The sequence below is a fragment of the Giraffa tippelskirchi genome, chromosome 7 (assembly GCF_054371585.1).
Source record: "Giraffa tippelskirchi isolate mGirTip1 chromosome 7, T2T-mGirTip1v1.2.pri, whole genome shotgun sequence".
Classification (NCBI taxonomy): Eukaryota; Metazoa; Chordata; class Mammalia; order Artiodactyla; family Giraffidae; genus Giraffa; species Giraffa tippelskirchi.
In genome coordinates, this window is record NC_137281.1 from 14,544,124 (window position 1) to 14,557,028 (window position 12,905).

Genomic DNA, 12,905 nt, shown 5'->3' on the forward strand with positions numbered 1-12,905 from the left:
GGGGGCAGGCCCGGCCCGGGAAGGGAGAAGGAGGCCGGGGACCGCTCACGGTGCCTCGCAAACAGAAAGCGACCAGGAGGCCGAGCAAAGGTTTAATGAGCCCCGCCCAGACCCATCAGTGGGAAGCCTTCTTCCCTTCCTCCTTCTTCTTCTTCTCCTTTTTCACCTTGGGCTTCTTGACCTTGCCTGAGGCGCTCTTGTGCGGCTCCGAGCCGGACTGTGGGGCCGGGGGCGGTGGGGATGGGAGGGGAGAGGGTTCCGCAGGTGAGTCCTCAGCCCGCGTTCCGGGCTGGGACTCCGCCCTCACTTGGGGCGCCGGGCACCCGCTACGGAGGGGGAAGCCTCTTACCTTCGCCTCATTTTCCGAATCACTGGAGCTGTTGCTAGAATCTGAGGTGCTCCCTTGGCCGTGGCCGTGGTGATGCTAGTTGGGAGGCACACCAGTGAGGCTGGGGACCCCTTTCCCAGCTCCCATTCCCCCCAAGTCGGAGGCCCCAGACCGAGCAGGGTCCTGGGATCAAAAGCAACTCCCGGGAATGAGGTGACTTACCTTTAGGTTATCAGCTGACCCCCCCTGAACTTTGAGGGGGCTGTGCTTGGGGTCTCCCACCTTGCCTGCCCCTTGGGGCTTCTTGGAGGTGGACTCCACGGCTGCAGGGAGAAGAGACATTGGATGGGTTGGCGCATGTGTAGAAAATCCCCCCCCCTTGGAGGCAGACCCTTGGGCTGGATTCTGGCCCTCAAGCTCCCCACTCCACAGCAGCGCACCTGCCGACAGGTCGAACTCCATGGTAGTGAGAGAAGGTGTGTGTGCAGAGCCAGAGCTCTGGAGCAGGGCTGCGAGGGTAGGGGGCGGGCCTTGGGGAGGGGCAGTGGGCCTGCCAGGAAGTTCTGAGGAGCCCCACCCGACCTCTGTTCAAAGTCCTTAACCCTGACTCACTGCCCCTCCCCAGCACCACCCAACTGGTCCTCTGGGAAACGGGGAGGGTGGACAGTTAACTGCTATGCTCCCCGCCACCTCACCCACCCTGTGGTGTTGTTCAGTCGCTCAGTCGTGCCTGACTCTTTGCGACCCCATGGGCTGCAGCAAGCCAGGGTTCTCTGTCCTTCACCTTCTCCTGTAGCTTACTCAAACTCATATCCATTGAGTCGGTGATGCCATCCGACCATCTCATCCTTTGTCGTCCCCTTCTCCCGCTCTCAATCTTTCCCAGCATCAGGGTCTTTTCCAGTGAGTCGACTCTTCGCATCAGGTGGCCAGAGTATTGGAGCTTCAGCTTCAGCATCAGTCCTTCCAATGAATATTCAGGACTGATTTCCTTTAGGATGTACTGGTTGGATCTCCTTGCAGTCCAAGGGACTCGGGGGTGGGAGAGGAGTGTGGGCCGGTGAGGATTTCTGGGGAGGGGACTAATAGCACTGTTGAAAAGTGAAAGTGAAGTTGCTCAGTCCTGCCCGATTCTTTGTGACCCCATGGGCTGTAGCCTACCACGCTCCTCCATCTATGGGATTTTCCAGGCAAGAGTACTGGAGTGGGTTGCCATTTCCTTCTCCAGAGGATCTTTCCGACCCAGGGATCAAATCCGGGTCTCCCACATTGTAGACAGACACTTTACCGTCTGAGCCACCAGGGAAATCCAGCTACCTTCCCCTAAAGGGTCAGATGCTTGCACTTGAAGAAACAAGAGAAAGGGTGCCTCCGCATGCTCTCTGTACCATGATAATACTGACACTCCTTGTGTACTTTTGTGCCTGGCACTGTTCCAAGGACTTTTTGTACATTAACTCAGTATAACATTGCCTCTGGCCTGGTGAGAAGCAGAGTCTGAAAGGAAGAAGAGCATGAACTTGGGAACCAGTCTCATGATTTGAAGTCCATCTATATTACCTAGTAGCGCTTCCCAGGTGGCTCAGTGGTAAAGAATCTGTCTGCCAATGCAGGAGATGCAGGTTCAATCCCTGGGTCAGGAAGATCCCCTGGAATAGGAATTAACAGCCCACTCCAGTATTCTTGCCTGGGAAATCCCATGGACAGAGGATCCTGGCAGGCTACAGTCTATGGGGTTGCAAAAGAGTTGGACACGACTTATCAACTAAACAACAGAATGATCTGGGGAAGTTACTTCCCCTCTCTCTGCCTTATCTGTAAATGATAACTACCATATGGCTTTGATGTAACAATCAAACGGATTAGTTTCCTACAACCATGCCTGCACACAGTTACTAGCAGTAAGTGCTTATAGTGTTTGGTTTTTAAGTAAAAGGTAGGTATGGTGGCTATCTATTTTACAGAGGAGAAAACTGAGGGACCAGTTAAGATGATGAGGGGTGTGGTCCAGTGGTTAAGAATATGCCTGCCAATACAAGGGACATGGGTTCAATTCCTGGTCAGGGAACTAAGATCCTACATGCCACATGGCAACTAAGTCCATATGCTGCAAATAGAGAAAGCCCTTGTGCCACAGTGAAGACCCAGCACAGCCAAAAAAAGAAAAAAAAAGATGTTGAGGAGCAGAAACAGTAAGGAACAGATTAGAACTAAGATTCAAACCCAGGCAGTATAGCGCAGGTCCAAGTCCAAGTGTAGCTCAAGTCCAAGTGTAGCCCCTTGGTCTCACCCTGGGGGAGGGAGCACTTGGTAGCAGGGACAGCCACAGGAGCCCAGCCTTCCCTCTCCACACTGTGTGGGGCCCAGATTAGGCTCAGGGAGGAGTTGGGGGCCTGTGTCATCTGTTCCAATTGCTGTGAGGCTAGGTGTCCTTGGGAGTCCCTCTCCAGCCCAGCCTTTCCCCCCCACCTGGCTGCTGGACCTGCAGAAGTGGTGGGCAGGGCTGGTACTTAGACCTGAGGATAATGACAAACATGCAGTTATCAGCCGTGTGCACTCAGGTCTCTGCTCCAAAGTCCATTCCTTAGAGGAACCTGCCCTGACTGCCAACTCTATGGTGCCTTGTCACTCCGTCCCCTTTCCCCTGGCTCGATGACCAGCATAGACAGCCCTTGCTTCCCACTCTCTGAGATTATCTTTATTCTGATTCCCTCAGCACATAATAAATTTTATAATAAAAGTTACTGAGTACCTACTCTATGTCCAGCACAGTTCAAATGCTGGGGGCACAGAAGTGAACAAAACCAGCAAAAATTCCAGCCCTATGGAATTGACATTCTAGTGGGGGGAACATGGCAAAACAGAGAGTATGTTAGAAAAAGCTGGAAATGAAACTGTCCAGAGCTGGTGAATAGATATACACAACGTGATAGATCCATTCATATGATGGAATACTATTCAGCAATAAAAAGGAATGAACTACTGGCATTTATGTAGCTACAGCTACATAAACCTCAAAAACATTATGCTGGGTGAAAAAAGCCAGACACAAGAGACTACGTGTCATATGACACCATTCATATGAAGTATTCAGAAAAGACAATTACAGAGATAGAAAGTCGATTAGTGGTTGCTGGGAGCTGAGTGTGGAAATGGTGATTAGCTCTAAATTGGCCATGAGGGATCTTACTGGGTGAAGGCAATGAAAATGTTCTAAAACAAATCTATGGTGATAGTTGCACCACTTGGTAAAATTACTAAAAATCCTTGAATTGGATATTTGAAATGGGTTTTATATAGCTGATGACAGCTTTATTTTTTTCAAGTAATATGTATTAAGAGAAATACAGTAAGAAAGGGAATTGGTAATAACTACATAGTATGTTTGGGAGACACTGGATTTCAGATAGAGTTACCAGGAAAGCCACATTGAAGTCTTTTTTGAGTTAAGATCTGAAGGTCAGAAAATAAGCCCCACAAGCACATGGGGGCATATCTAGGCAGAAGGAATGGCCAGTGCAAAGGCCCTGAGGCAGGAATGTGCCTGTGAGCCTGAAGAGCTGGAGGGAAAGAGGTGGGAGGTGAGGACAGATGACAACCAGGGCAGGGAGGCTGGGGCGGGGGGATGTCTTGTGAATCAAAGATCTTTGGTCCTTGAGTGAGAAGAGGAGGTGAACGGAGATTGTGGCTTTGCCGACAACCACATGCAGGATATGAGAGACAGTGTCTGTCTCTCCTGGCAGAACATAAATTTCAGGAGGGTGGGGATTTCATTGCTTTGCTCAGTGCCAAACGGTGTGACTCACAGTCGGTGCTCCCTATCATTTGGTGAATTAGGCGACCTGCTGCTGGGCAGTGTGGTATCGGCAGGTTCGAGCAAGCCTAGAGTGGCTGTGAGCTTGGTGAATCTTCGCTGTACCCCCTTCCGCTCTGTGGACCATCTGGTCAGTCACTGGCCCTCATTGTCCTCCTCTGTCAAATGGAACTTACCTCACAAAGCAAATGGTTTTGCACAGAGCCTGCCTGGGACAAAGTAAACAGATATTTGATAAATGTTAGTGGCTTCTTTGGTTTTGTTTTTTTGGCTACACTGGGTCTTCGTTCTTTCTCTAGTTGTGGCGAGTGGGGGCTACTCTTGGCTGAGGTGCTCAGGCTTCTTGTTGCAGTGGCTTCTCTTGTTGTGGAGCACAGGCTTTGTGGAGTTGCTCCTTTTCTTGTGGAATCTTCTGGGACCAGGGGTCAAACCCCCATCCCCTGCATTATCAGGTTGATTCCTAACCACTGCACCAAGAAGGAAGTCATAAATGTTAGTTTTTACTGTGATCCATACACACAGTCTCATGATTCCTCAGGAAACTGGTAATACAATCCACACGGTATATGTAATTGAGTCCTAAAGGAACCGTAGGATACTGGGCTAGTAGGGAGCGGGGCAGCAGTGTGAGGCCTTCCAGACCCAAGACGAGGTAAGCTGTGCTAAATAAAATGGTGGGGTGAGTGGGTCCCAGGAGACCTTGGCCTGGGCCTCCAGACCCCCACCTGTTCGCTTCATTACAGTACATTTAGGATGTGGCAGCTTTCGCAGGGTGTCTGAAGACAGAGGCTTGACAAGAGAGCTTTACTTTTCTCTCCCACAAGAGCCTGAGCTGGTGGGAGTCCAGAGCAGGTGACGGGTGGCTCTGTGAGGTCATCCAGGAACAAGGTTCCCTGTCTGGGTGCTCTGCATCCCTCCAGGATGCCGCCCCCCCAGGCCTCTGGGGAGGCTGGTACCCACCATCTGCTTCTCAGGAAGGGAAGGGCAGTGGAAGGCACACCACTTCCTTTTTTTTTTCTGTAGGAATTTGATTAATCTCAAATGGCCATTCATATATACATTAAACACATTGTGACATTTTCTTTGGCTGTGTCACTTGGCACACAGCATTAGTTCCCTGAACAGGGATTGCAACCTGCACCCCCTATGGTGGAAGCACAGAGTCTTAACCACTGGACAGCCAGGAAAGTCCCACCACTTCCTTTTAAAGACCCAGTGACCTGGAGGCATCACACACCCCTTCTGTCTGAATTTATTCACCTGGTCACATTCAGCTGCAAGAGAGACAGGGAAATAAGAGTTCCTAGCTGGGCAGCCACGTCCCCGCTAAAATCTGAGGACTTTTATTACTGAAAGGAAGAGAAATGGGATAAGGAGCCCATCTATCATTACTCCCTGTCAGTGGCAGTGAGAGACCCTTACTCGTGTACTCTGGAGGGTTTACAAATGGCAGGTTGAGATTTAAGCTGGGAAGGTGGATGTAAAGGCTTGGATGAAAAACACAGGCATGAGCTTGTAAGAAGGGCACATCCATCTGCTCTTTGGAAGGTGAGTTCCCTGCCATTCACTTCTCATCTTCCATGGCTAAAAGGAGCAGAGACAGGAGCTTATGCCTGTCCTCCCCGGGCCCTGCCTGCCCCTGGCATCCTATGGTACTGCTCTCCCCTGCTTGTTTCCTCATTGTTTTCGCCTAAAATGACTTGGTCCTAAGGGTACAAGCAATGCCTTCTCTTTTATAGGAAAAAGACACAGTTCCCAGCTGGCCTGCGATCCCCATGTCATTCACAGCTAGATCAGCTTACTCTTTCGCCAACATTTCACCAGCAAACATGCTTCGAAGAGTCACTCCAACCCTCAAGTTTTTACTTAGTCACTGCAGTTTAGGAAGAGATTTCTGGATGCCAACTTTAGGAGTACAGGACTGAGGAGATTGCTGGGCGATAGTCCTCCCCGGGGGTCTTGTGCTCCTACACGTCTGTGGACGGACACATCTAGCTGGAAGAGCAACTGCTGGAAGCCTGGTTTTGTCTCCTTCCTGAAGCTTACACAACCAGCGCGCCCCAGTCCTATAAACATCATAATCCCCGTCCTGGAATGTTTTCTTTGAACCTAACCACATCCCGGGAGATGGATGACCTTATGCACACAGTATGCAGGGTCTCAATTTCTTTTCCCACAAGACAGAAACACTGCCCTGGATGTTCTAGAATACTGGTAATCAGCAAATCACAACAGATCATCCTCTGGGAGGTTCCCAGGGGCTGATGGCCCAGCTGGAGAGACCCAAGCTTGGTCTACACCCAGCTGACTGTTGTGTCTGGGGTTTGATTTTATTCATTTACAAGTTAATAAATTAGCCTTGCGGGCTTTCCCGGGTGGCTCAGTGGTAAAGAATCTGCCTGCCAATGCAGGAGACTTGGGTTTGATCCCTGGGTCAGGAAGATCCCCTGGAGAAGGAAATGGCAACCCACTCCAGTATCCTTGCCTGGAGAATCCCATGGACAGAGGAGCCTGGGGGGCTACAGTCCATGGGGTCGCAAAAGAGTTGGACGTGACTAAGTGACAATAAATTAGCCTTGTAACTGTTTCCAAAATGCTAGCAGAAGCCTTTTGACTCTTGGGTCAGAGACAGAAGGCTTTATTACAGCAGCAGCATAAGCATCAACCTGTGTGTTGCCCTCCCTTGTCCCAGGGGGGCAAAGCAGAGGTCCAGATGGAGCCTGCACATGTGGTGACTGGTTGCATTACAAGAGAGGGTCGCTGAGCATGGAGAACCTGCCACTTTACAGCAGGCAGTAGGCAAGCCTGCTCTTTGTCTTCGAAGGAGCCACTGCCTCACCTCATCCCTCGAGGTGCTCTCACCACAAATCCAACTCTGAGAATGCCCCAGATAAGCAGCTGTCACGGTTGTGTGTTCTTGACATACCCATTAAGACTTGTAGAAGCAGGAGATCTCCATGGAGGATCGTCTGTCCAAACAATGCACCTCTCTTGGCTTCTAGTGAATTTTCACGCAAGTATGCCATTCTGTCAGCTGTTCTGATTAACCAGACTGAAAGTGAAAGTTGCTCAGTCATGTCCGACTCTTTGCGACCCCATGTACTGTAGCCTGCCAGGGTCCTCTGTCCTTGGGAATGCTCCAGGCCACAATACTGGAGTGGGTAGCGGTTCCCTTTTCCAGGGGATTTTCCCAACCCAGGGATCGAACCCAAGTCTCCTGCATTGCAAACAGATTCTTTGCCGCCTGAGCCACCAGGGAAGCCCAACTGGACTGAGGATGGGGCTAAATTCCATTTGTCTCATAAGGCACTTAATTACCGTCAGCAGGACACCAAGCAGCAGTGACTCCTGTTATGAGGCCAACCTGCCATCCGGCGTGCCAGCCTCATCCAGCTGTGCCCGAGCAGGACACAGCCAGCCAGGTCGTAATCAAAGGCTAGTCTCTCCTCCATTAGGAACCACACGAGGGAGTTCAGACTGACCTGCTGATCTTCGGTGTCACTGCCAATAATTACAAGGCCCCAGAGCAGCCCTCATGCCCCACAGAGAGGTATTGTGACTCATTCTTTCCCGGAGGCAAACACACGCAGGACTGGGCACAGAGCAGTCCAGTTCACCACTGGTTTGGTTAAGTCACATGGCCAGTGCCGTGAGAAGCTGCAGCCTCAACCGCCATACATGGCACAGCCCAGGGCTACTTGGGCGTTAGAAGTATGTACTTTTGTTATCAGCTAGATTAGAACAGGGCTAAGCAGGTCCATGTTTGTAAATGTCTAAGGGTGGGACCTACATTCAGGTGGTGATCAGTCATAGAACATTTCAGGACTGGCCTGGTCTATGCCGGCTGCAGGGCTCAGCTGGACCAGGTGATGGGTTGGCAGGCTGAGGTGCAGGGTCTAGAGAAGAGAGTGCTGATGGCACCCCTCCTGTCCACCCCCACTTCCTGCGGTCTAAGGTGTTCCCTCACCAGGGTTCCCAGGTGGTTCAGATGGTAAAGAATCTGCCTGCCAACGCAAGAGACTCAGGTTTGATCCCTGGCTCAGGAAGATCCCCTGGAGAAGGAAATGGCAATCCACTCCAGTATTCTTGCCTGGAGAATCATATGGACAGAGGAGCCTGGCTAGCTCCAGTCTGTGGAGTTGCAAAGAATTGGACATGACTGAAGCAACTTAGCATGCATACCAGATGCCAGGTTGTTGTACTCCCTTCAAAGACAAAGAATCAGCGTGACTCTTGTCCCAGTGGGTATAGCTTTACCTCTTCTATCATCTCCTACTCAACCCAGACCTTTGTTTGGAAAGGTCAGATGTGAATGGAACAAATATTTTTACAAATTTACAGAGACTACGTGGGCCACTGGAGGGAGACATGGCAGGCAGGGCGCTCAGCAACCAAGCGGCCATTGTCCCCATGACTTGGGACTTGTCGTCCAAGAAGGAATCTCAGGGGCTGAACCAGCATTAATTTCTGAGGCTCCCTTTGATCAGCTGCCACCTGGTGGAGGTTGCACCTCGGCTTGCTGTTCAGGGGAAGGTGCGTCATACACAGGGCTGATGAGGGTAGGATTCCACATTTTTCAAAATAGTCTACATAACTCCCAACCCTTTTGACCTGATTTTTACCCAGGAGATGGTTGAGAGAAAAAACTCTTTCTGATGACAACCACATTCAGTGACCAAACTGCCTTACTAAAGTGTATGGACCAAGAAGTAGGGGAGACATCTTTGTTGATTTTTTAGAAATCCATTCCACCTCTGAATGATGCCAGCAGCCTGTCTGAGGATAACAAAGGCCATGAAATGTCTGTTGAGCACCTTGGCTACTCGGCTACTGTTAGGCAGTTTTTGCAACAAAAAGGGGACCAACGTCAGCCTGTAAATGGTCTATAAAGTGGAAAACATGGCAGTTTAGTTTCAGGGGCCACAGTGGCGTGGCAGGAGGCGGCCAACCAGACTGGAACAGTGGCACCATAACATGTTAAATTACAGAAGGGAGACGGCCCTGGCAGACCAAGAGGGCCCAAAGGCCCCCTGCTGTCACTCTGCCAGGAGCAAGTGAGGCTACAGGGCCTCCCAAACCGCGAGACAGGACAGGACAAATCTGGGCAGAAGTGAGTCACAGAGATAACATCTGCATCAGAAACATAAAGGCACCACACAGGAAAAATCTTCGGAAGCTCAACTGGCCTTGATGGTGTCAGAATTCACTTCATGATCTCCTCGTTACTGCAGTAGATTTAAAAGTGATTCCCAACGGTTTCTTTTAAAATCCAACATGCTACTTTTTCCCCTTCATATGACTAAGATATGAAGGAAAGGCAACTCTTGTCCAAGTAGGTGGAGAAAGGCCTTCTGCTAGGCCAGAGGCATCTGTGGGTCTGAGGCTCCTGAAGGTGACAGGACACATGAATGGACCTGAGGGTTGCCCGTGAGGTGGCAGGGTGGGTGTAGGGGAGAACCACCAAGTAAGGAGGAACGAGGACACAGGTAGATGGGCAGAGGTGGCCACCACTTCCCATGGGTGACCTGACACCTGTGATCTCGTGCAACTTTCCCATCCACCCATCTTACAGGTGAGGAAACTGGAGGTTCAAAGGAGTTAAGTGACCTGCCTGCTTGATGGCAGTGGGGGGAGGGTCTCTTTCCAGTGCCTCAGCCCTCTTTCCCTGGACCACAGACTCTTTTGGAGGCACTGAGGGGTCCTAATTTGTCTGGGACATGGCAAGTAGGTTTTACCTGCTCACCAACTCTTGTGTCAACTGCAGTGAGTGCCTGGAGTGCCAGGCTGCCTGGAAGCCTTGGCAGGGAGAATACCAGAATCCAGGAGCAACATCTAGCATGGACCAGAGAGGCTGGCAGTGGATGAGGTATTTACCCAGTTGCTTCTGCAATAGATTTCTAAGCCCTAACAGACACAAGTCTTCCCCTCAATGTGCAGGCATCCTTCCAAGATACTGTGTGTTTGGTTCCAGACTATCACAATATAGCCAGTCACATGAAAATTTTGACTTCCCAGTGCATTTAACAGTTATGTTTACACTACAGTCTATTAAGCGTGCAATTGCACTAGGTCTAAAAAAACCAATGTATATACATTAATTTAAATGTGCTAAAATGCTAACGCTATTATCTAACAAGGCTGCAGTGTCTTCGGAGTACAATAAAAGGAGGTCTGCCCTGTATAGTATAAGTATAGAGGGTGGCCTTTGGCCTGAAGGGATTTCTAGGAAGGGTCAAGGAAAGGAGAGGCCACAGCAAGATCTGGAACTGTTGTATTGGGTAGCATGGGCCCCCAGCCAGGTCCAGCACCTCTACCTACTCCCAGGCTGGGAACCTGCCTCCTGAGTGACTGAGGCAGGTGGAGGCCCCAGTCCACCTGCCTGACCCCATGGGTTGCCCAGATGCTGCCCCATGTTTAGGACTACGTGTTTAGGAAAAGGGTGAGGAGAAAAGGGGCTTTGAGAGGAAGGGAGTGACCACAGACAGGCAGCAGAACTGGGACTAAGCCTGGAGGCAGAGTTCAGCCTGGTGATGCCCTGTCCCCATTTCTATGCTGGGTCATGGAGTGAGGCCTGGGGATGATTGCAGACATGCAGGAAAGATGAAGATCATGGATGCCAAAATGAGCCATTAAAAAAAAAAAAAACAGCATGGTATGATCAGAAATTTTAAAAAGTGAAATGGAATAAGAAAATATCAGAGCTAAAAAAAAGAAAACATCAGAGCTTACCACAGGTGTAAGGCTAAGTGTTGTCTGGTGAAATTTTATGAGCACTCAGTTGTAATGTAAGATGTATTTCATTCAAAAAGATCTGAAAGATGTTGTTTTCTTACAGAGTCTGTTCCTGGATGGGGACATCTCATGTCCTGTGGATTCTTTGGTAGAGTTTATATTAACAGTCCCATAAAGAAAGAAAGCACATGCTGAATTTTTTTTTAAAAGGGAAGGCCCCTTTTTATTAAACTTGTACATTTTACTTTCTTCCTTTCAGAATCCTAATAAAAAAAAGACTTATGTTTCTGCTTACTTAAAAAAAAACACAACAAACAAACTCTGAAAACATCACTTTTGTGATGGGAAAGGAGGCAACAGGATTCAACATAAGCAAAGAAAACTACACCTGGAGCAAAGAAAGAAATTGAAGAGGAACCGACTCGGATCGAGGCCAGACCACCTGCACCGTGCACAGTCCTTCGCTAAGAGGACTTCTAAAGCACACCCATCCGGGGGACCGGGGAGCAGCCCTCTCACCTTCTGGAAGAAAAAACAGACCAAAAGCCCTAATGATCGTGCAAATACAAATCAATCACTCTATTTGAAAAAGCACACGTGCGTTCGACACTTGTCTCCCCTCCCTTCCCAGATTCTCTTCATCAACAGGGGGTGGAGGGGGGCAGCCCCTTGGCAACGGGGGTTCACAGGACGTAACTGTCCTTCACCAGGTGCTCCTTGTCGTCTCCAGAGCTCCAGACGGTGCGCAGGGTGCGCTCCTGGTTCCTCCGCGCCACCCTGAGCAGGCAGACCACGGAGGCTCCCAGCAAGAGGATCAGGACCATCACGAACAGCCCCACCAGGACCACCACTGCGGATGAGAGAGAGGCCTCAGAACTGGGGGCAGGGGGACTAAGGGGCCACAGCCGGTGTCTGCATGAGTTCAGGAGGAGGACCAACACCCCTTGGGCCACATGTCCCCCCGCAGCAACCCAGGAAGCTCTGGAGAACTGACACCGCCTGACCAGTAGTCAAGTCCTCAAGAGAGTCCCTATAGTCTTGAGAAATAGGTTTCTAAAAAATAGAGGTGTTATGCTAGGTGCACACAGACAGAGTGGCTATTTGTGTTTCTTCTTTTTGAACAAAAAAAAAATCCTCACTTCAACTCTATCTCCCTACCACCTCTCTGGGGCAACCTGTACAGGAAAAGCACCCATTTCTGGCACGGGTGTGTAAACACCCCCCTCCCCCAACCAGCCCAGAGAAAGATGTGGCCCTGCAGGTTGCTGGGGTGGTGGCCTGTAGAACGAGGGATGGGCATGGGTCTATTCGGATCAGGGCCAGGAGAGGACCCTCACACTCCTAATTGCCCAAGTAAGTCTGACAGTGGTTGCCCCACTGCAGTCCCACTGGTCAGTTAAGATGCTTTTTCTTCAGGCGAGGCCCCCCTTAAGGAATGTGGTCCGGTGGCAGTTGCCCAGCTCCCTCTCCCCATGTAGCCGCAGAACCAGACAGGGTCAATTCCCTCCCCATCTCCCACACTCCAGACCCCGATGCCTGGCCAACCAGGTTCCAGCTTCATTCCTCTTTTTCTAAAGGAGGGCAGACACACAGGCCAGGCCTGGACTCCTGAACAGGAAACAGGTGGAAAGAGGCCAAACCAGCGTGGCAGGTCTTTTGTGCAAATGCTACCATCCATGATTAAGGCTCAGAATCAGAAACAAAAGCGAGAGAAGGCCCAGCCTCCTCACCAGATCAGCCTGCGTGAGGACAGCAGTGCTGGTGAGGGCCATGGCCCACCCACACGCCCAACAGCGAGGGCTGTCCACCCTCCTCAGTGTCACCCAGGACCAACGATGAACACCCCAGGGCAGCAAAGCTCCCCCCAAACCTGGAGTCAATCTCAGGCCTGTGTGCGGCAAATCCCACATGCCTAAGCAGGAGGAAGGGTCCCCCAGTCGCCCTCGTGGCTGCTGAGAAGAGACAGCCTCACTCCTAACCCCTGCTTATGTACGCCACACCATGGGACACACATCTACTGCATGTTCCAAG

At 50.7% G+C, this 12,905-nt stretch overlaps 2 protein-coding genes and 1 long non-coding RNA gene across 6 annotated transcripts in view; 1 reads left to right on the forward strand and 2 right to left on the reverse strand.

Moving 5' to 3' along the window:
• LOC145515653 (uncharacterized) lies at positions 1-11,468 on the forward strand. The gene is made up of 9 exons (XR_014060957.1): positions 1-90; positions 5,882-6,356; positions 6,835-7,159; positions 7,470-7,692; positions 8,098-8,383; positions 8,484-8,675; positions 8,769-9,714; positions 9,907-10,008; positions 11,134-11,468. It is a non-coding gene; the product is annotated as an uncharacterized LOC145515653 (long non-coding RNA).
• C7H19orf33 (chromosome 7 C19orf33 homolog) lies at positions 81-1,650 on the reverse strand. Of its 2 annotated transcripts, XM_081516637.1 has the most exons (4): positions 769-866; positions 551-651; positions 350-424; positions 81-217 (listed from the first exon to the last, which is right to left on the reverse strand). In XM_081516637.1, exons 1-4 carry the CDS (start codon positions 788-790, stop codon positions 116-118), a joined length of 300 nt encoding a protein of 99 aa, XP_081372763.1. In that variant the 5' UTR covers positions 791-866; the 3' UTR covers positions 81-115. The 2 variants fall into 2 exon arrangements, with proteins under 2 accessions (XP_081372763.1, XP_081372762.1); XM_081516636.1 differs by having other exon boundaries at positions 81-424; positions 769-1,650.
• Positions 11,071-12,905, reverse strand: part of SPINT2 (serine peptidase inhibitor, Kunitz type 2) — a 27,518-nt gene continuing 25,683 nt past the window's right edge. For all 3 annotated transcript variants that reach the window (XM_081516632.1, XM_081516631.1, XM_081516630.1), the window contains one exon: positions 11,071-11,724. In XM_081516632.1, the coding sequence (XP_081372758.1) occupies positions 11,558-11,724 (167 nt within the window). In that variant the 3' untranslated portion in view covers positions 11,071-11,557. The remainder of the gene's footprint in view (positions 11,725-12,905) is intronic.

Excerpts from the sequence above, each read along its gene's own strand:
- C7H19orf33 (XM_081516636.1), bottom strand. The coding sequence starts at position 790 with ATGGAGTTCGACCTGTCGGCAG. Across the intron at positions 652-768 it reads GGAGTTCGACCTGTCGGCAG|CCGTGGAGTCCACCTCCAAG; the intron begins GTGCGCTGCTGT and ends TTCTCCCTGCAG. Across the intron at positions 425-550 it reads GGTCAGCTGATAACCTAAAG|CATCACCACGGCCACGGCCA; the intron begins GTAAGTCACCTC and ends CCTCCCAACTAG.